We start from the raw sequence: 21,284 nt of genomic DNA, 5'->3' as shown, positions 1-21,284 counted from the left end.
AAACCCCAAGGAGCATATAACCCCCACCCAAACTTCCTGGCTTCCAATTGGTCACAGAGAACTTAGCAGAGCCCGAGCGGCATAAGCCTGCACTTGCTACATTAGGTGCTAAATCCAAACACAGAGGGAAAAAAAAAAATTAAGGAAAACACACTGGAATCTATATAGCTATACGCATAAATTAGGGCCATGTCCAAAACCACTATGTTGCACCCTTGTATGCACATGCCTAATCAAACAATCAATCAATCGAGACCCTGTTCCCCAGCCCACCCAACAAAAGCATACCCCCCCACCCCCCCAGCCCACTCGTTAAAATAATGAAAATCAGACACCACACTAAGTACAGCTCAGCCTCAGTATAACCAATATACAGTGCATTGGTGAGTGAGTCTGTGTAGGTCAGTCCAAACAATAATGCATACATTAATAATAATTAATAATAATTTCTCCAGAGTAGCTGCAGTGATCCATTACGTGCCAATTATCTTAATGCAGTCAAAGTTTATTGGGCAAGGGGGTATAAAAGAAGGACAAAAAGACTCTCTCCAAAAAAACACACACAAATCTGCGTATTGAGTCAAGGCGGCACGGGGGAGGCCTCCCCAAAAAGAAAGCATTTATCTATAAGTAATAAATTAGAGGGCAAACAAACCCAGTTTCAAACAAACCCAGCCTCATAGAAAAGGTAGATTGCATTGGGGTGGAACAGTCTAAGAGGAAAAAGCCAGATCATCAGAAACCCCCTTGTAAACAAAAAAAGGGGGGGGGGGGAGAAAAAAAGGCTGAGCAAATAGTTGTAGATTAAGGCGACCACCTAGTGTATTCTCTTTCTTCCTCCCTTTCCTTTCTTTTGCAGCAGCAAATATCTATGGCCCAAATATGATTAAGTCTCCGTGGACCTTGCATTCCCTCTCTGTGGCCTTGATGAGTTCACAGCCGTTGGCAGGTGTAAAGTTCTCAGGAATTCTTCCGCACTCTGAGGGGAGTAAAATGCTTTACGTTTCCCTTGCTGAATCACGACCAAAATTTCAGGGAACAAGACAAAAACTTCTAAATCCAGCTGCTTAGCTAGGTCTTTTGCGGTTTTATATGCCCTTCTCCTCTGAATTAAAGATAGAGGGTAATCAGGATATAAAGCGAGACACGCTGCATTCCCTTGCCAAGTTATTCCGCTCCTCATTGAAATCTCCCGAAACAGTTTCAAAACAAAGTCTCGAGTAGTAGCACGGACAAAGGAAATCAAGAGAGTGATTCTTGTTAACCCCTGCTGTCCTGGTCTGGCCATGCGAAGAACATCAGCAATGTCTAGAGCAAAATCCTCAGGGAGTTGGAGTGTTTGCCGAAAAAGGCCAGCCACAAAGGAAATCAGCTCAGAAGGGGACTGAGCCGGCAAGTCTGTCAAGCCCACCAGCCGTAAGTTACGACGACGCGTTTCAGCCTCTAGGGTGTCTAATTTCTCTTGCAATGCCTGCACTTCTCCCCCTGTCTCTTTAAGAGCAGCAGCTTGCTGGGCCACTGATTGTTCAACTGAGGCAATTTTGCCTTCACAAAGCTGAATTCTATTTAAGGCTTCATTTGTGGCCTTTTGCATTTGTTGTAACTGCAAAGTCAGTTGCTGTAGCTGTTGGGTGAGTTGAGTAGGGAGACTCTCTAAAACTTGCAGCTTATCCATACGAGCCGACAGCTGATGCAAATTGCCTGTGAAGGCATCTATCTTTCCCTCTAGTTTCTCCATGGGGGGTCTTTCTGCCGACGAAGGCTCTTCCCCACTCAAGGAATCTTCCTCCTCCGCCCCCCTTCTCCCCCGCGTATCTTTCTTTCTTTTCTGCTGAGGTTTAGGAGACATAAATCTTCAGCTAAGCAATTAAGGAGGGGGAGGGAAGCAAAATAGAAACCTTCCACCTTCTTTAACCGGCAAAGTCAGACAGAGTGGAGCAGGACCTCACAGGCTTCCCCGAAAGCAGCTGCACTGTTTGACTGATGAAAAATAAAATAAAAGAAAAGCACTCTTATATCTGCTCATATAGCCAGAAGTTGCAACTGCCGCTCGGAGCTCGAGTTACACGCGTCTGCTCACAGCATCCCTCGCGACGGGAAGCGTCATAAACACAGTGTTGCTTTGCATGCTTTTCTTTTTTTCATCTCCTCTTGCATATAGAGGCTGGGTAATCCTGATTTGCTCAAGTTTCATTTAGCAAAGGCATCTGTCTTCTCACATCAGTGAATCACAGTTTGATCAAATTGGGGAAGCTTTACATCACACTCCATGCATGAAGATAAATGGGAAGCATAAGAGGCAGTTTTTGTGCCCAATCCAAGTTTAATGGCAACTTGTAATGATGCTTGAATGCAATCATTATATACTTGTCTTTTTGTCAGGCAGAAATCCCTGACAAGGATTTGTTTTAAAATTGTGGTCCAGAAACAGTCTATTGATTTTCCTAATAGTATTGTCATTGCTGATGAGTGATCAGTTATCCAAAGCATATTCATATATCCATAACTAGATTGTTTGATGTATTCATATATATATTTATATGCATGTATTCATGCCTGCTTTAATCTATGTATTATAATATCAGTATTTACTAACCTTCATATATATTCATTATACTCTTTTAGGGATTTATGTAAAGTAGCGTTGGTAACAAATGAGGCCACAGTAGAGGGTAGATCATTGTGGGAAGCTAAGACCTAATCTTGTCTCCTTGGTAACAGAACACAAGTACCAATGGAACATGTCTACAGAGCTGGAATGCTACCGGTCAGAAAAACAATACCGATGCCTGGGAATGAATTCAAAGACTTTTGGGTGGGAGATGTTTAGGCAAGAAAAACGATGAGCCATTAACTTGTAACCTGTCTGGACTGTAGTTTTCACTTATTGTCAGTCTGACAAGACAAGTAGTCTTGCTTGCACATGATACAAGTGTTTGCTACCTGATTCTTCATTAAAAGCTTCTTCTGCATTTACTCAAGAAGTCTTGTGACAGATTCTGGGCAAGCCTTTGCACTTTTAAAATAATAATGATCAGCAAACTCAAGAGAGGCAAAGCTCCAGGCCTGGATTTCATATCCCCAGATCTATTGAAAGATAATATTGACTGGTGGGCCTCTCTCTTGGCCCCATTGTTCACATATATTGATTTAACGGGATATTCCTGAGGCCTGGAGAGAGGCTATCATCATCCCTTTTTTCAAGTCCGAGCAGAAGGATGATCCAGCCAATTATAGGCCATTTAGCCTCCTGAGTATTTTGGGCAAATTATACGCTAGTCATCTCTTAGAGAAATTTAAGTGCTGGCTGATTCAGGAAATGTATTTGGTAGATGAGCAGGCTGGGTTTAGGGAAGGACGATCCACGTTGGGACATATTTGGATCCTATCCTATTTGATTGGCAAATATTCAAGCAGTAGAACGGTCTCTCTTTATGCAGCCTTTATCGACCTAAAATCTGCTTTTGACTCCATTCCCAGAGGGAAATTATGGGAGAAGTTAAGTGCCACCTCAATTGACAGGAGACTTTTATTCCTGATTCAGGCATTATATACCAACACGTCTATCAGGGTCAGATGTAATAAGCAAGGTCTCCTTACTGACCCTATCCCATCACTGAAAGGAGTCAAGCAAGGCTGCGTCCTGGCCCCTTCCCTTTTTGCCATCTTTATTAACGATATGATCAGCAACCTCCATCTAGTCGATACTCATCCCCCTTCCTTGGCCGATAGGCAAATGGTAGCCCTACTCTATGCAGATGATGCAATCTTGCTGTCTAGAACTCCAGTAGGCCTTAGAAGGGCATTAGTACAATTCGGTTGTTATTGTGACCATAACCTTCTAGAGATTAATTATCAGAAAACAAAAGTAATGGCTTTTGGTCCAAAACCCAAGCTAAGGAGAGGGAGTATAAATGGCCATAGTTTACAACAGGTAGCAATTTACAAATATCTGGGGGTCATGATTCAGAACTTAGGGTCAAAGAAGGCTCATCACGAATATGCTGCCAACTCTGGTCATAAATCAACCCAGGCCATCATTAGGTTTTTTCTTACTAAAGGGAAGCATTTTATACCTGTTGCATAAAAACTGTACTTGGCCAAAACAATACCTCAACTCACTTATGGAACCATGTCGGGTCCAACCTTATCAAGCTTCGACCCTCTTGAGAAAATTCAGTCCAAATTCTTGAGAGCCATTTTCCATTTTCCAACCTGTGTTTCCAATGCAGTACTACGCTTGGAAACCGGCTTGCTAAGGATAGAGGCTAGGGTGAGCCTACTTTCAACCACCACTTGGCTCAATCTCAGCCATTGCCCCACGAATATCACATCACTAATTTTAAAGGATAGATATTGTTCCTCTTGGGTTAGAGTCATTCATCAGAAATTGTCTACGCTTGGCTTTTCACCTGAATTTCTCCAGATAATGGCCCTGGACCAAGCCAGGGATATAGTCAAACAGAGATTACAAGACATTGAGAGACAGAATGATATTGTCAAGGTCTCAGATTATTTAGCTCCCCCCCAAAATAGATATGTGCTAGCTCCAGCCTCCTGTCTCTCAAATCTAACAATACCATTCCACAGAAGGGTCTTTTCCATGGCCCGTTGCAATATCTTTCCTTCAGCAGTCGTCGAGGGCCGCATTAAAAAGGTGCCTATGGCTGAGCAGGTCTGCCCTTGTGGTGCCGATAAAGTGGAAACGATTGACCATGTGTTGCTTGGGTGTGGCCTTTACCTAGGCATAAGCACCAGGTATATCTATTCTTTGTTTGAGGGATGCCTGCGGTTCTCTGATTATAAAATCAGAAATATTCTGATTCTAACCCCCAATTTACATCTAATTGTGCCAAATTCTTGGTGGCAGCTAAAAGAATTTGTGAGGATTATGTAACGAAGGGGTCTTGAAACTGTCTGTTTTTTTAATTATTTTTGAATATTCCCAAACTTGTATTTTACTTTGCCTTAATCCCTGAGTACTCTGTATACTACCATAAATGCTATTGAAATTGAAACAAACGTTAATCAGTGTATTTTAGTGAATATTTTACTGGAGCTGTATAATCTTTTAATTTTTTATATCATATGTTTTACCTTTTTAGGTCCCTCTAGATTTTTACAATTTTTCTGGGGGTGTTGTTGGTCTGCATTGTGCCGTGTATTTGGTCATGGACCGTAATAAAGCGAATTGAATTGAATTGAACACCTACATGTAGAATGTAATAAAATATATGTTCTTTTTCATCCCATTAGCCATCACCTAAATCATATTAACCATTTTCCATTATATTTGTGTTCCTACAGATTTGTTTGTGATGTATCATTTCGTAGCTTGGCTCCTCTTTGGAGTAAGAGATGGAAGGGATGGAAGTATGCATTGTATATTCTAATAGGCTTTTGGGGAGATGGGGAAGTAATATGAAAGCATACAATCTGATTGTGAAGTATTATGTTGGGATCACATGGGGATGTAGAAAGCTAGTAGTTCTTTCCAAAATACTATTCTTGCCGTATTATCAAGGATACCTGGGAAAGAGCTGGAATACCAGTTCTTGTTTAAGGTGTAACATGGAAACTTCTGTGGTCAAGTTTAACTGCTAAGTTAAAAGAAACTGAGTATTTGTTGGTATGTTTAGTTTCACAGAATATATGGCATGTTTTGTTTGACAGAATATTTGGTGTATTTAGTTTGAGGTGATTATAGATGTTTCTGTTTTACAGACTGAACCACCTCTCAATACTCCAGAAAACAGGGAATATACTGCTGAAATCATGTTTGAGTCTTTCAATGTTCCTGGACTTTACATTGCTGTTCAGGTAAGAAATCATTTAGTTTACGTTGGAGGGAGCATCTGAAGTAATACTCCTTAACAGTAGAGTTTGCAGAAAATATTTTCCTCATGTTGTTTTTATCATGGATTTACAGAGGGAGTGTGTGTGTTGTGTTTTTTGTCTGAGGCCAAACACAGCCTGACTCAGACCAACCACCCTATCCTTGATTGGGGTACAATCTGCCAAGCACCACAGCCTGTCTGGCAGTCTGTCACCACTCCTTTTACTGGTCTGGGGCCACAGGGGGAAAGGAGAAACCCTCCAGCCCTTTGCAAGATATTAGCAACCTACAGCCCTGCAAAGTAGTCCACCTGCAGTCTGCAGCCACACCCAGTGTATGGCAGAAAGGGTTATCAAGCACTTGAATCCTTGGAGAACTCTAATAAACCAACATACAGCCTGGTGCTAAAATATTAAGGCTTTTATTTTAAAAGCAAATGATAGTTACAGAATTGAGGCAAGTGAGCAAGAAAATAAAATCACTAAGAACAAAAAGCTAACTGAACATTTTGAACAGACAAAGTTACCATGCAGACTTGGCTTCTTGAATCTTCAGTTGGACAGCATTTCAGCTTCTGGTCTGAGTTGCACAGTGTAGCAAAAGGGCAGGCTGCCCTCTGCCACGCCACAGGCACCATTAGCACAAAGTTGTGGGTAATTAAATGTTTCAACCCTCAAGAGATTTGCCTAGTGGGGCTGCTCACCTATTACCTCATACCAGTTTAGATGGCTTGGCAAAATTAGTAATTAGTTGAGGCTGCTGCAGTCAGGCTCAACCATGAGGATCACATAATTGTAGTTGACAGGTGACAATGGAATAGGTAAGTCCATATTAGCCTACTAGCAATTAGCCTTATCTTAGCAGGTGTGAGAGCCCAAGGTTAGTTTACAATCCTTGCCCTCCCCTGCTGAACTAAACTTCCGCCAACAACACATAGGCTGATTTGGGGCTTTGGAAATCAAGAAAAGCAAGACCAGAAAAGACTTTTTCTTGCCAGTCCTTCACACAGCGTACAACAGTCCTTTATAACCTTTATGGAAACAGATAAGATCCATGTTTGCATTCTCACACCACAATTCCGGAAGCATCAAGAATGCCTCTCCCACTCCCAAAAAAGCAACACACCATAATAAAATGAGTGGTAAAAGTACCAGACTTGTTTACCGGAAATTATATTTTTTAAGCTCAGTGTGTTGTCACTGAAGGTTGCAGATCTGCTTTCCTGAATTCTGGTTTTTTAGATCAGAGAATTTCACTTGTGAATTTCACTATTCTTGCAATTAAATATTCATCCTTTTAATTAAAGCCAAAATACTTGTGGCCTGTTATTTTAGCCAAAACATCTCCTAATTGATATGATACAGTAACAGTTTAAAAATCTTACCAATGCAGGAGAACATCTCTTTAAGAGAAACCACCAGAGCTACAAACACTTAATCTTAATTGTTGCCCTTCTTACATTTTGTTTTCAAAAGTGAACGCTCTGCTTCCACTGGAAAACTGGACTAAACAAATGAAATGATAAATGTAAAGTTCTGCATTTAGGTAGGAAAAATCATATGCATCATTATAGGATGGGAGGAGACTTGTCTTGGCAGTATTATGTGCAGAAAGGATCTAGAGATCTTAGTGGACCATACACTGAACATGAGTAAGCAGATTGAAGCGGTAGTTAAAAAGGCCAATGTGATTTTGGGCTGTGAACAGAGTTATGTATAGTGTCCAGAACACAAGAAGTGATGGTATCACTTTACTCTGCTCTGGTTAGACCTTACCTAGAACATTGTGTTCAGTTTTGGGCACCACAGTTTAAGAAGGATATAGACACGCTGGAACATGTCCAGAGAAGGGCTGTGAAGATGGTGAGGGGTCTGGAGGCCCAGTCCTGTGAGGAAAGGCTGAGGAAGCTGGGTGTGTTTAGCTTGGAGAGAAGACTGTTGAGAGGTTATATGATCACCATTTTCAAGTCCTTGAAGGGCTGTCATATAGACGATGGTGTGAAGTTGATTTCTGTGGCCCAGACGGTCAGACCAGAACCAACAGGTTGAAATTAGATCAAAAGAGTTTCCAGCTAAACATGAGGAAGAATTGAGGCAGGTCATGAGAAGGAGGCAGGAAGGGTTACATCAGTGCTTAGTTCTTGTGGCCCTTTCTTACATGCCTTTACAATGCTAATCACCACTTTGGGGTCAGGCAGCAATTTTTCTCCAGGCCAATTTGGCCAGAGATACTGGAGGTTTTTGCCATCTTCTGATGTGTGTATGTGTGCGGGGAGGTATTTGTGAATTTCCTGCATTGTTAAGGGGTTGGACTAGATGACCCTGCAGGTCCCTTCCAGCTCTGATTCTGATTTCATAGCTGTATGTTGTCTAAATTACGTTTCATTACTCTACCTTGATTTGCTTAAAAAAAAGTGGTTACCGGTAGTTTAAAGCAGGGGTCTCTAACCTTTTCTTTAAGAACTACTTAAGACTAATGAAAAGAATTCTGATCAACCCCCCACCTAGCAATTTTTGTTCTGTCTTAAAAACAGAACATGGACTGGGAAGAGCAGCAAAAATGATGTGACAGAAAAGCAGCACAGAGAAAATCTTATTAAATAAAACTTTTTTAAAAGCCTAAAGCATATGTTTTCGTTATGTTTTTCTGGGTCATCTGCAGTAGTTGGCCAGCAGCTGAAAATACATGAGCTACCTGTTGGCTACCCCCGGTTTAGAGTGTAATCAAATTAAAACAATATTCCCCATAATCAAATGAGACACAATGTAATTCTTCTGTGCTGCTTGCTAACCCTTAATTCTCCACAGTATAAGGTACTTTCTGTTTGTTAGACAAAATATCACTGATGATTCATTCCCCATTATACCCTATGGACTATTGAAGTCATTGGCAACATAGCATATATTGGAAGCCGCCTGGAGGGGAGGGGGTTTGAGGGAGAGCCCCCACATTTTCAGGGAAGCTGCAGGGGAGTCTCCCCTACAGAATCCCCAAGACCCAAAAAGATTGGACCAGGGGTCCCATTCTAGGGGCACCCAAAGAGGGTGCCCCCCATTTCACCACTATACCCTATGGGCCATTGATCTAAATGGGAATATAGGGTATAATCAAAGGGTTGCAGTTTGGGCACTCAGTCTCTAAAAGATTCGCCATTACTAGACTAGGGGGTCCCTATCTGGGGGCTCCCCAAAAGGCCTATTACTCCCAATGCTGAGGGAAACTCAATTAGCTACTTCCCCCACTGTAATTGCCATGGGAAAAGTGAGCAGCAGGCCGTTTGGGGGAGAGCCCCCAAAACTGCAGGGCAGCTTCAGGAAACTCTCCCACATGCAGCCTCCAAGGCCCCAAAAGTCTGGGTCAGGTGGTCCCATTCCAAGGGGCACGCAAAGCCAAACCTAACTTCACATCAGAGAATCTCTATATCTATCAACTCCATGAGCCCTGCTGGCCTGGCACCAATAAACCAAGTTGCCAACCTCTCTGCCACATGAAACACAACATGATCAAGATCTGCAGACCTAGCTGCAGCAAACTCAGATGCCAACTCTCCAGCCCTGCCCCAAACAACAAAAGGAGAGTCAGCCAACCATATCAACCATGTCAGTTCTGGTTTCCTCACCCAGATGCCAACCTTCCTGCCATAGAACACACAATCTGATGATGCCAGCTCTCCAACCCTGTCACAAACAGCAAAAGGAGAGTTTCTCACCTAGATGCCAACTTCCCTACCACAGAACATACACTCTGATGATGCCAACTCTCCAACTCTGCCACAAATAACACAAGGAGAGTCAGCCAGCCATATCCACCATGTCAGTTCAAGATATTTCTCCTCCCTGGACACTTCATCAGAAAACCAAGAGGAGAACATTCAGCCTGCCAGGAGACACAAAGAAGATGCAATTACACTTACCTTGAGATGGATAGCTGGTCAGTCTAGCTCTTTGGCGTTACCCAGAGTGCACTACAAGAAGGCAAGCCAGAGTTCCACACCATATGAGGGAGATCTCTGGGAGGGCCTCAGACAGTGAGAGGGAGGTGCTCGAGTCACACGATGGCCTGTGGCAGAAGCAACCGAAGGCCCAAAGAAACCAGAGACCAGGAAGGAGCCAAATGCCCATTCCCCCACACACAAACACCACAATCAGGTGCTCAGGTCACACAAAGATGGCCTGTGGCAGATGCAACCAAAGGCCCAAAGAAACCAGAGACCATAGAATCATAGAGTTGGAAGGTACCTCCAGGGTCATCTAGTCCAACCCCCTGCACAATGCAGGAAACTCACAAACACCTCTCCCTAAATTCACAGGATCTTCGTTGCCGTCAGATGGTCATACAGCCTCTGTTTAAAAACCTCCAAGGAAGGAGAGGCCACCACCTCCTGAGGAAGCCTGTTCCACTGAGGATAGCTCTGTCAGGAAGTTCTTCCTAATGTTGAGCCAGAAACTCTTTTGATTTAATTTCAACCCATTGGTTCTGGTCCTAACTTCTGGGGCCACAGAAAACAACTCCACACCATCCTCTATATGACAGCTCTTCAAGTACTTGAAGATGGTAATCATATCAGTCGCCTCCTCTCCAGGCTAAACATCCCCAACTCCCTCAACCTTTCCTCATAGGACTTGCTCTCCAGACTCCTCACCATCTTCGTTGCCCTCCTCTGGACCCGTTCCAGCTTGTCTATATCCTTCTTAAAATGTGGTGCCCAAAACTGAACACAATATTCCAGGTGAGGTCTTACCAGAGCAGAGTAAAGTGATACCATCACATCACGTGATCTGGACACTATACTTCTGAGTAGGAAGGTGCCAAATGCCCAACCCCCCCCCCCCACACCACAATCAGGTGCTCAGGTTACACAAAGATGGCCTGAGACAGAAGCAAGCAACCAAAGGCCCAAACAAATCAGAGACCAGGAAGGAGCCAGATGCCCCCCCAAAAAAAACCCCACACACCACAACCAAGTGGGGAGGGACGGTGGCTCAGTGGTAGAGCATCTGCTTGGGAAGCAGAAGGTCCCAGGTTCAATCCCTGGCATCTCCAAAAAAGGGTCCAGACAAATAGGTGTGAAAAACCTCAGCTTGAGACCCTGGAGAGCCGCTGCCAGTCTGAGAAGACAATACTGACTTTGATGGATCAAAGGTCTGATTCGGTATAAGGCAGCTTCAGATGTTCTTCATATGTTCAAGTGCTCAGGTCACACGAAGATGGCCTATGGCAGAAGCAAGCAACCAAAGGCCCAAACAAAACAGTGACCAGGAAGGAGCCAGATGCCCCAAACCCCAGCAGAATCAGAGGGGAAGAAACAGTCTACCAGTGGCACAGGCATCAGCAATCACAAACAGTCTGGCCTAGGGAAAACAGAAAGCAATTCAGCAGCACACAAACACAACCAGGTCAATCAAAGAAGTTTAAAAGGCAGTTCCAAAAGACTTAATTAACTATAAAATATTATAAAATTTTTAAATGATTAAATTAAACACTCCAAGACAGGCAGAGCCACCTCCCAACCCTCCCCCCCAGCAACCCACCTCCCAACAGAAAACCAACCAGATACCTACATCCAAAAAGCAGGAGGAAAATTCAAGGTTTTCAAAAAGTTAAAAAAAAACCCTGTTTCTAGACATTCCCTAGTCCCCTAAGCACAAAAAAGGAGGGATCTCACCAGTCCAGGTCCAGGATTCAGGAACACCACCAACCAGGCCACAGAGAGCAGAACAGCAGAGCACTCCCAAAAGCAGCAGAAGCTCACACTCACAGTCTCTCTATGGCAATGGAGTAAAGGGGGCAAGATATGGTTAATAAAAACCCTCTCTCTGCCCATCGACAGAACAGAACAGTTTGAAAATAAATTGTTCAGTTCTCTGATTGGATTGAGGTGGAAAACATGCAATTCCATTGGAGAATAGCAGTTTCTCCCTTCCCCCCCTATCTTGCACAACAAAAACAGCCCTGCAGGGTCCTGCAAAGCCATACATTTTGCAATCTGCAAAAATAAAAGCAGTAAGAAAAAACAGTGATATTACTGTGGGGGTCTGCTATAGAACACCAAGACAGGCAGAGGACTTGGATGAGATACTTCTACAGCAGATTGCAAAGTTCTCCAAGAGAAGGGACACAGTGATCATGGGAGATTTCAATTACCCGAACATCTGTTGGAAGTCTGCTAAAAATGAAAGGTCAAATAGATTCCTGACTTGTCTTGCTGACAACTTCCTTTTCCAAAAAGTGAAGAAGGAAACAAGGGGATCTGCTATCTTGGACTTGATTCTCACCAACAAGGAAGAATTGATTGAAGAAGTGGAAACAGTGGGCACCCTGGGCAATAGTGACCATGTGATTTTGGAATTTACAATCTTAGGGAAGGGAAAAGCTATACATAGTCAGATTATATATTCAGAAAGGCAAACTTCAATAAACTTAGAACTATGCTAGGTAAAATCCCATGGTCAGAATGAAGGAGGTTCAAGAGGGGTGGGAGTTTCTTAAAAGGGAAATACTGAAAACACAATCACAGACAATTCCTATGAGAAGAAAGAATGGAAAAAGCCTAAAGAAGCCGAGTTGGCTCCATAAACAGCTCTCTAAAGACTTGAGATATAAAAAAAGACTCCTTTAGAAATTGGAAGGAGGGCCTTATAACCAAGGATGAATATAAACAAATCACCAGTGCTTGTAGAGAAAAAGTTAGGAAAGCTAAAGCTCAGTATGAACTTAGGCTGGCCAAAGATGCTAAAAACAACAAAAAAGGGTTCTTTTCTTATGTTCAGAGTAAGAAAAAGAGCAAGGACATGGTAGACCCATTGTGAGGACAAGAAAGTGAAATAGTAACAGGCAATGAAGAGAGGGCGGAACAGCTCAGTTCCTACTTTTCCTCAGTCTTCTCTTCTGAAGGAAACATTGCTCAACATGGCAAAAACAGAACATATTATGAGGGTATGAAGTTCCAACCTAGGATCAGCTTAGGAAAGGAAAGGAAAGGTCCCCTGTGCAAGCACCAGTCATTTAGACTCTGGGGTGACGTTGCTTTCACGGCAGACTTTTTACGGGGTGGTTTGCCATTTTCTTCCCCAGTCTTTTACACTTTCCCAACAGCAAGCTGGGTACTCATTTTACCGACCTCGGAAGGATGGAAGGCTAAGTCAACTTTGGGCCGGCTACCCGAATCCACCTTCCGCCGGAATCCAACTCAGGTGGTGAACAGAGACCACAGTACTGCAGTACTGCTACTTTACCACTCTGCGCCACGGGGCTGCTAGGATCAGCTTAGAGGTAGTACATAAACATCTAGTTGGTTTAAATGAAACTAAGTCCTCAGGGCCAGATGAATTGCATCCAAGATTCTAAAAGACCTTGCGGATGTAATTTCTGAGCCTCTGGCTATTATTTTTGAGAATGCTTGGAGAATAGGAGAGGTGCTGGAAGATTCGAGGCGGGTGAATGTTGTCCCCATCTTCAAGAAGGGGGAAAAGAAGGATCCAGGTAACTACCAACCCATCAGCTTGGCGTCTATACCTGGGAAAGTTTTAGAACAAATAATCAAACATTCAGTCCTGGAACATTTAGAAAGAATGACTGTGATTCCAAAGAGCCAGCATGGGTTTCTCAAGAGCAAGTCATGTCAGACTAACCTAATCTCTTTTTTTGATAGTGACTGCGTTGTTGGATCAGGGGAATTCTGTAGACATCGTTTATTTTGATTTCAGTAAGGCTTTTGATAAGGTTCCACATACAGGAATAAGGTTCCTTGTTGACAAGTTGGTAAAATGTGGTTTGGATTCTGTTACCGTTAGGTGGATCTTTAACTGGTTGACAGATTGCACCCAAAGAGTGCTTGTGAATGGTTCCTCATCCTCTTGAGAGGAGTGACAAGTGGAGTGCCTCAAGGATCTGTCTTGGGACCTGTTTTTGTTCAACATCTTTATAAATTATTTGGAGGAAGAAACAGAGTAAATGCTTATTAAATTTGCCGATGATACTAAATCGAGAGGGGTTGCAAATATAGTAGATGACAGAAACAGGATACAGGATGACCTTGAGAGGCTGGAAAACTGGGCTAAAACCAATAAAATGAATTTTAACAAGGATAGATGTAAAGTTCGGCATTTAGGTAGGAAAAATTCAATGCATGGTTATAGGATGGGGGAGACTTGTCTTAGCAGTAGTATATGCGAAAAGGATCTAGGGGTCTTAGTGGATCATACGCTGAACATGAGTCAACAGTGTGATGTGGTGGCTAAAAAGGCAAATGCAATTTTGGGCTATATCAATAGAAGTATAGTGTCCAGATCGCGTGAAGTGATGGTATTGCTTTACTCTGCTCTGGTAAGACCTCACCTGGAATATTGTGTTCAGTTTTGGGCACCACATTTTAAGAAGGATAGAGACAAGCTGAAACAGGTCCAGAGGAGGGCAACGAAGATGGTAAGGGGTCTGGAGACCAAGTCCTATGAAGAAAGGTTGAAGGAGCTTGGTATGTTTATCCTGGAGAGGAGGCAACTCAGAGATATGATCATCATCTTCAAGTACTTTTTTCCTGTACTTTGTATTACAAGGTTGCCTTTATTGGAATTGTCAAATTTAATAGACACTTTAACAAAAAGATTTATAACGTAAAATATCAAAATGTTGATGATGCATAGTTTAGAGACAATAATACGTAACAATTTATGTGTTTTAAGAAAGTATTGCAGATGTAGACCTATATTCTTTGAAAGTAATTTTTATAGGTGTGAAGTTATATCTCTTTTTTTCTTGTACTCTGTAACACAAAATTCCTTTTATTGAAATTGTCAAATTCAATAGACATTTTAACAAAAAGATTTATAACATAAAATATCAAAATGTTGATGATGCATAGTTTAGAGATAATAATATGTGACAATTTAAGTATTTTAAGAAAGTATTGCAGATGTAGACTTATATTCTTTGAAAGTGTTTCTTATGCAGAGTAAGACTACTACCCCCTATCCTTTCTTATTCCCTATCCCTAATTCCTTGAAATCAATAAAACTTTTAAAACAGTAAAGGACAAGGAAACAAAAACTGTAACCAAAAGCACAATATTACAATAAAAGATATACTAGAAAGAAAAAAAAAGAAAAAAGAAAGATATTAAATCAAAAGAGTTTCCGGCTCAACATTAGGAAGAACTTCCTGACCATTAGAGCGGTTCCTTAGTGGAGCAGGCTTCCTCGGGAGGTGGTGGGCTCTCCTTCCTTGGAGGTTTTTTAAACAGAGGCTAGATGGCCATCTGACAGCAATGAAGATCCTGTGAATTTAGGGGTAGGTATTTGTGAGTTTCCTGTATTGTGCAGGGGGTTGGACTAGATGACCCTGGAGGTCCCTGCCAACGCTATGATTCGATGATTTCTGAAATTTAGTTATTCGGAATTCCAGAAATAGGCTTAGATGCCTATCCGAAATTCCCTTATTCCGGATTTTACCAAAAAGGCTGGTATTCGGTAAATATTCAGTAAACCCTTTACGGAATGCACAGCCCTACCTTATACATAATTACACTATGGGAAAATACTAGTTTAGTGTATTGCTTTTAATGGAATTTGTGTCACTTTACTATACAGCTTCTGTTCTTTTCAATTTCATCTGTTGCACTGAGCAGTACGATTATGTTAAAAGCTTTTATTTCATAAGTCAGTGTTATTTCAAAGATTGTGATAGGATTGTGCTAAAACTCTAATGCTCAAATGGGGTTTTTTCCCGCAAGGCTGTCCTCGCCTTAGCTGCATCTTGGACATCAAGACAAGTAGGAGAGCGGACACTTACTGGAACTGTTATAGATAGTGGAGATGGTGTAACTCATGTCATTCCTGTGGTAAGTATATATTAATATGAGGTTGGTTTGTTAAGATGGAACTGTGCCATTTCAAAAACATAGCCACTATGAGAAGGATAGCCTAGTTGGTTATTTTTCAATCATTTCCTAGTGAGCAAAAAAACAATATTTGTAGGAATAGAAATTGCTAATGTGTAAATTACAGAGTGTTGATGATTTACCATTCTCTACTCTGCAAATACTGAGCTTTACGTGAAAAGAGAGTGTATTTTTTTCCTCTGAGGCGGAGGACATTTTGTTGGGTGACTTCCACTTTCCTTCCAGGGAGGCAGGAACTACTTTTTTGCCTCTTCCTGTTAGCAATGTAGGAGTCACCTGCATTCTTAATTCTGTTCCTGCCTCATCAGGGAGAACAGCTCTAGAGCAGGCTTTGCCTTCTCTTTTTTTTTTTACACAAAGCCTTTCTTGCTTCTTCTTTCCTTTATTTCTGTCTACTTCTTATCTATCTTATTCTCACTTTCTCGTCTTCAATTAGTTCCTTTCTCCTTCTCTCCGGTTTTGAACCTTAATGACTGTCAAATAGAAGGAGAAGTTGAAAATGGGCAGCAGCCATCTTTGGTACCCTACAGAAAGCAGACTGCTTTCAATAGCATCATTGCAGCTAGGGATCAATCAGTTCTCTCTCCAAGGGAAAGGTTCATGCTCTGTTCACAGCTGTCACTGTAGAGCAGGGCATCAGTGGACCCAGCATGTTCCTTAGCAGCTTGCTCATGCTTCTCCAATGACAGTACTGATGGCAGTGGCTCATAAGCATGTGAAGAAAGTGCTGCCCCCCGAAACCCGCTGCAGAAAATTTGCCACTCCTTCCTGCCCTGCAATTTCAAGTGGTGGCCAGCCTTCAGGAGCTATTGTGAGCTTCAGAGGTTCCTTTCAGAACTCCAGTTGCCTTCTCAAACCCAGGGAAACAGAGACCTATGTTTCTCCAATGGGGATGGATATGAGCCCAATATCTAAATTGAATGAAAGGCCCACTCTTCAGATTTATTTATTTATTTGGTCGATGGGTAACATACATGACTCTGGGTCCCTGTCCTCTCCGACTAGGTTTTTAGAGAGGTTAATGCAGAGGAAGGAAATATATATTGTGCATTAGTTCCATCAGGGCTCCCTTGGCTTTCTTCTCTTCCTTTCCCTCTCCCACAATGGCTCCCAATAGCTAATTGCAACCACAGAAAGTTCCCTCCAGCAGAATGTGAGATTGAAATTCCTGTTGAAAGGCGGGGGGGAGACCCTCTTTAGATAACAAGAGAAGAAGGGAATTTTTTTCTGGCAAGAGGAAGAAGAATTCAGTGTCCCAGATCAATCTATGATTCTTAAGGCAGAGGCTTATGAATATCTATAGGCCAAAACCTTATCAGTATTGGAATTACAGGAGTCTTCTACTGGAGAAGCAGCCTCATGGCTCAGAGTGGTAAAGCTGCAGTATTGCAGTTCAAGCTCTGCTCACAACCTGAGTTCGATCCCAGCAGGCTACCTGGGTTCAGGTAGCCAGCTCAAGGTTGACTCAGCCATCCATCCTTTTGAGGTGGGTAAAATGAGTACCCAGCTTGCTGGGGGGGAAGTGTAGATGACTGGGGAAGGCAATGGCAAACCGCCCCATTAAAAAGTCTTCCATGATCCATCTGGATCGAGGCGGCTCAGCGGTATTGCTGTTGTTAGACCTATCGGCTGCGTTCGATATGGTCGATCATCGGCTGCTGACCCGCTGCCTCGCCGACGCAGGAATTCGGGGGCTAGCCTTACAGTGGCTCTCCTCCTTCCTTGAGGGTCAGGGACAAAGGGTGGCGATTGTAAGTGTAAGTTAGTGGCCCTGCTGGAGGAGAAGATACAGGGACTGGAGACACAATTGCCGACGCTGCAGTGTATAAAGGAAGGTGAAGATTTTCTTGACAAAACGCGTGAGGCGCTCTTGAAAGGACAAGAGGAGGAAGAAGAAATGGTATCTCAGCAATTAACAGAAGTATAGTGTCCAGATCACGTGATGTGATGGTATCGCTTTACTCTGCTCTGGTAAGACCTGGAGAGGAGGCGGCTGAGAGGTGATATGATCACCATCTTCAAGTATTTGAAGGGCTGTCATATAGAGGATGGTGTAGAATTGTAGAATTGTTTTCTGTGGACAGAACCAACAAGTTGAAATTATATCAAAAGAGTTTCTGGCTGCATATTAGGAAGAACTTCCTGACAGAGCAATTCCTCAGTGGAAAAGGCTTCCTCAGGAGGTCATGGACTCTCTTTCCCTGGAGGTTTTTAAGAAAAGGCTAGATGGCCATCTGATTGCAATGTGGATCCTGTGAATTTAGGGGAAGGTATTTGTGAATTTCCTGCATTGTGCAGGTGGTTGGACTACATGACCCTGGAGGTCTCTTCCAACTCTATTATTCTATATAGCAACTTGCTTAATATTCACCGGGTATTTTTTCCTCAGGACGGAAACAGCAAATGCTCTGGCATTTTTTGGACTGAAGGGCTGACACTGTTCATTTCCACTGATTCCAGTCATTCCAAAAGCTATCAGAAAATTCTAGGCACAGGGGGCAGAGGTAATTATAGTGGCACTATTCAGGCCTCATCGTCCATTATTCTTAGCCCTTCAGAGAAAGGCAATTCCAACACCTCTGATAATTCTAATATCGTCAGGTATGCTCCAGGGACCAAGTCAACATTCACATCCAGAATGGCTGTGTTTACCACCTAGAGATTGAGTGGAGCAAATTCATACTGTTAGGGTACTCCCTGGGTGTTACAGACACTCCCTTAGTTCCCAGGACACAATTAGACTCTACAATTCCATCTGGAAAACTTGATTTGATGATGTAGAGGAAAGGGTATGGATTCTCTCTGTCTCCCAATAATCCCAGTCTTGACCTTTTTGCAAGATGGTTTGACCACAAGTCTCAAATCCTCCACACCAAGAATACACAGGGCAGTACTATCTACAGTTTTACCACAGTTCCAAGGATGCAAGCTATCTTCTCATCCGCATATACTTCAATTCTTTAAAGATATGGTGCGTAGAGTCCCATCACAGACTTATTCTGCCATGAAAGTTGCATACAGTTTGTTGCCACTCAGTAGGTTCCCATTTGAAATGTATAGATAAATACCTATGAAATGACTGAGGATAAAGATCCTCTTCCATACTGCAGTCACGTCAGGAGGAGTTTTGGAGCTGGACAATCTATCTGTCTAGCCAAAATGGTACATCTTCCACAGGGACAAGGTGGTACTGAGGATGGATACCACCCTCCATCCTAAAGTTAATTCATCCTTCATAGATACCATGCAAGTTATCTTCCATCACTTTGTGCAGATCTTAAGCATACAACAGAAAAATGGTGACATACACTGGATGTGAGAAGACCACTTAGAATCTTCACATGTAGAACTGAACAGATCAGGAAATCAGTCTTCCTTTGTAAACATTTCTTCTTTAAACATGGGAAGGAAAATCTCACAATCAGCTATTGGCATTACATTTGTATCACAGGGGCTTACAAGTTTCAGAATCTGTAGATTCCACTGAGGATTACAACCCACTTGGTGTGAAGTTCTACAAATACAGCATCTGTATGAGAGCCAGTTTGGTGTAGTGGTTAAGTGTGCAGACTCTTATCTGGGAGAACCAGATTTGATTCCCCACTCCTCCACTTGCAGCTGCTGGAATGGCCTTGGGTCAGCCATAGCTCTCACAGAGGTTGTTCTTGAAAGGGCAGCTGCTGTGAGAGCCCTCTCCAGCCCCACTCACCCCATGTTGATATATGTGACAGTATCCAGATTACTGCAGACAGCTGAAGTGACAGTAGATCATCTGGCTGGAGGGGGCAACGTGGCAGAGTGCCAGGTTGCATCAGCCAAGATAGAGTCAGCATGATTCAGCACTGGCCTGATTGGTCAGACAGACTTGTGGATTGTATAAATGTACAGAAGTACCTTCATATGTGTTGGGAGTTTGGATGGTGAAGGTGTGCGGAGCGTTTTGTCAGTCTGAGATATATTCTGTAAATAAATGTACATAGTTAGTTTAACAGCTACTGTGTGCTAGACTTAATCTCTTCATCTTCAGTCACTGCACTCACTACACACAGCGTGAGTATTAACACCCCACAGGGTGTCTGTTGTGAGGGAAGAAGATAAAGGAGATTATAAGCCGCTCTGAGACTCTGATTCAGAGAGAAGGGCAGGGTATAAATCTGCAGTATTATTATTATTATTATTATTATTATTATTATTACATTTAGGAGGCAATGTGGAAAATTTTAACTGTTTTATGGAGTTACCAGTATTGAGAAGGTGGGTGATTCCCATGTCACTAACAGGAAGAGGAAAAAATAGTTTCTGCCTCCCTGAAAGGATGGTGGAAATCACCCAACAAAATGTTCTCTTTTCCTTAGAGGAGGACCCTTCACAGGTGCCAATGGGCTGCTCTATGTACTAGGTTAGAGTGAGGTAAATATTGTGCCTGTACTAGTATTATACACTCTATGAATGCTCATATATTTCTTCATTCAGTGCGTGTTAGCTTTGGAGACCATGGTGTTTTTGTTGAAATATATGAAAGGCATTTTATTTTGCTTCCAGGCTGAAGGTTATGTAATTGGCAGCTGTATCAAACACATTCCAATTGCTGGACGAGATATAACTTACTTTATTCAGCAGTTACTAAGAGAACGAGAAGTAGGAATCCCTCCTGAGCAATCATTGGAAACTGCTAAAGCAGTGAAGGTAATGAGAAAAAAAAATTCAACTGATGTGTGTTTTTGTTTAAAGCAAAATGAGTATTTCAGTGAAAGATTGTTTTTACTTGTGGCATAATTTTAGATGAAATCATGCCACATAAAGCTAGTGTAAACATTGCAGTTTAGCTGACGTTGGTCATGTTTTACACATGGGAGACTAAGCTGTTAACTTTAGAAAAGAGCAAGAGTCCAATAGCACCTTAAATACAAAATTTGTGGCAAGGTATGAACTTTCAGTTCATGAGTCACTACTGACTTCTTCAGAATGAACAGCTAGAATGAAGGAAGTGACCAGTGACTAGGAATGTGCACTGGGGAAATCTGGCGCTATTTGTATGCGGGGTTACTCAGTTAAAAGTATTCAGGGTTGCCGTATGAATACCAGGTTTGGTAAAGCAAGCTGGTTCAGGAGGTGTTCAGGAATCCGGAATATATGACTCCATTATAATACCCCGTGAAAGATTGGACTTTCCCCCCCATCATATGAAATAATGGGGCCCATACTATTGCATAGGCTGAAACTTGGAATTGTATTTGGTTTGGCTGAACTGAATGCATGCCCTCTAGCAGTGACTCATGAAAACTCAGACCCACCACAAATTTTGTTACTCTTTAAGGTGCTAGGCTCTTGCTGTTTTCTACTGCTAGAGACAAACACAACTGCTCATCTTTAAAAAGGAACAAACTTCCAGTGTTTTTTTTTTTTTTCCCCTACAAGAAGTGAAAATATAAGAGAAGCCATGTTGGATCAGGCCAATGGCCCATCCAGTCCAACACTCTGTGTCACACAGTGGCAAAAAATTTATATATATATATATATACACACACACACACACACACACACACACACATA

The 21,284-nt window shown here is 42.4% G+C and overlaps 1 protein-coding gene across 1 annotated transcript in view; it reads left to right on the top strand.

Moving 5' to 3' along the window:
• The window catches only part of ACTR3 (actin related protein 3), a 112,732-nt gene that overhangs the window by 55,766 nt on the left and 35,682 nt on the right, over positions 1-21,284 (top strand). Inside the window, exons 5-7 of the mRNA XM_060261065.1 lie at positions 5,725-5,820; positions 15,564-15,671; positions 20,274-20,417. Coding sequence (XP_060117048.1) covers positions 5,725-5,820; positions 15,564-15,671; positions 20,274-20,417 — 348 coding nt within the window. The remainder of the gene's footprint in view (positions 1-5,724; positions 5,821-15,563; positions 15,672-20,273; positions 20,418-21,284) is intronic.

This window comes from Heteronotia binoei, chromosome 21 (genome assembly GCF_032191835.1).
Source record: "Heteronotia binoei isolate CCM8104 ecotype False Entrance Well chromosome 21, APGP_CSIRO_Hbin_v1, whole genome shotgun sequence".
Lineage (NCBI taxonomy): Eukaryota > Metazoa > Chordata > Lepidosauria > Squamata > Gekkonidae > Heteronotia > Heteronotia binoei.
This window is presented reverse-complemented; position numbering and strand designations above follow the sequence as displayed.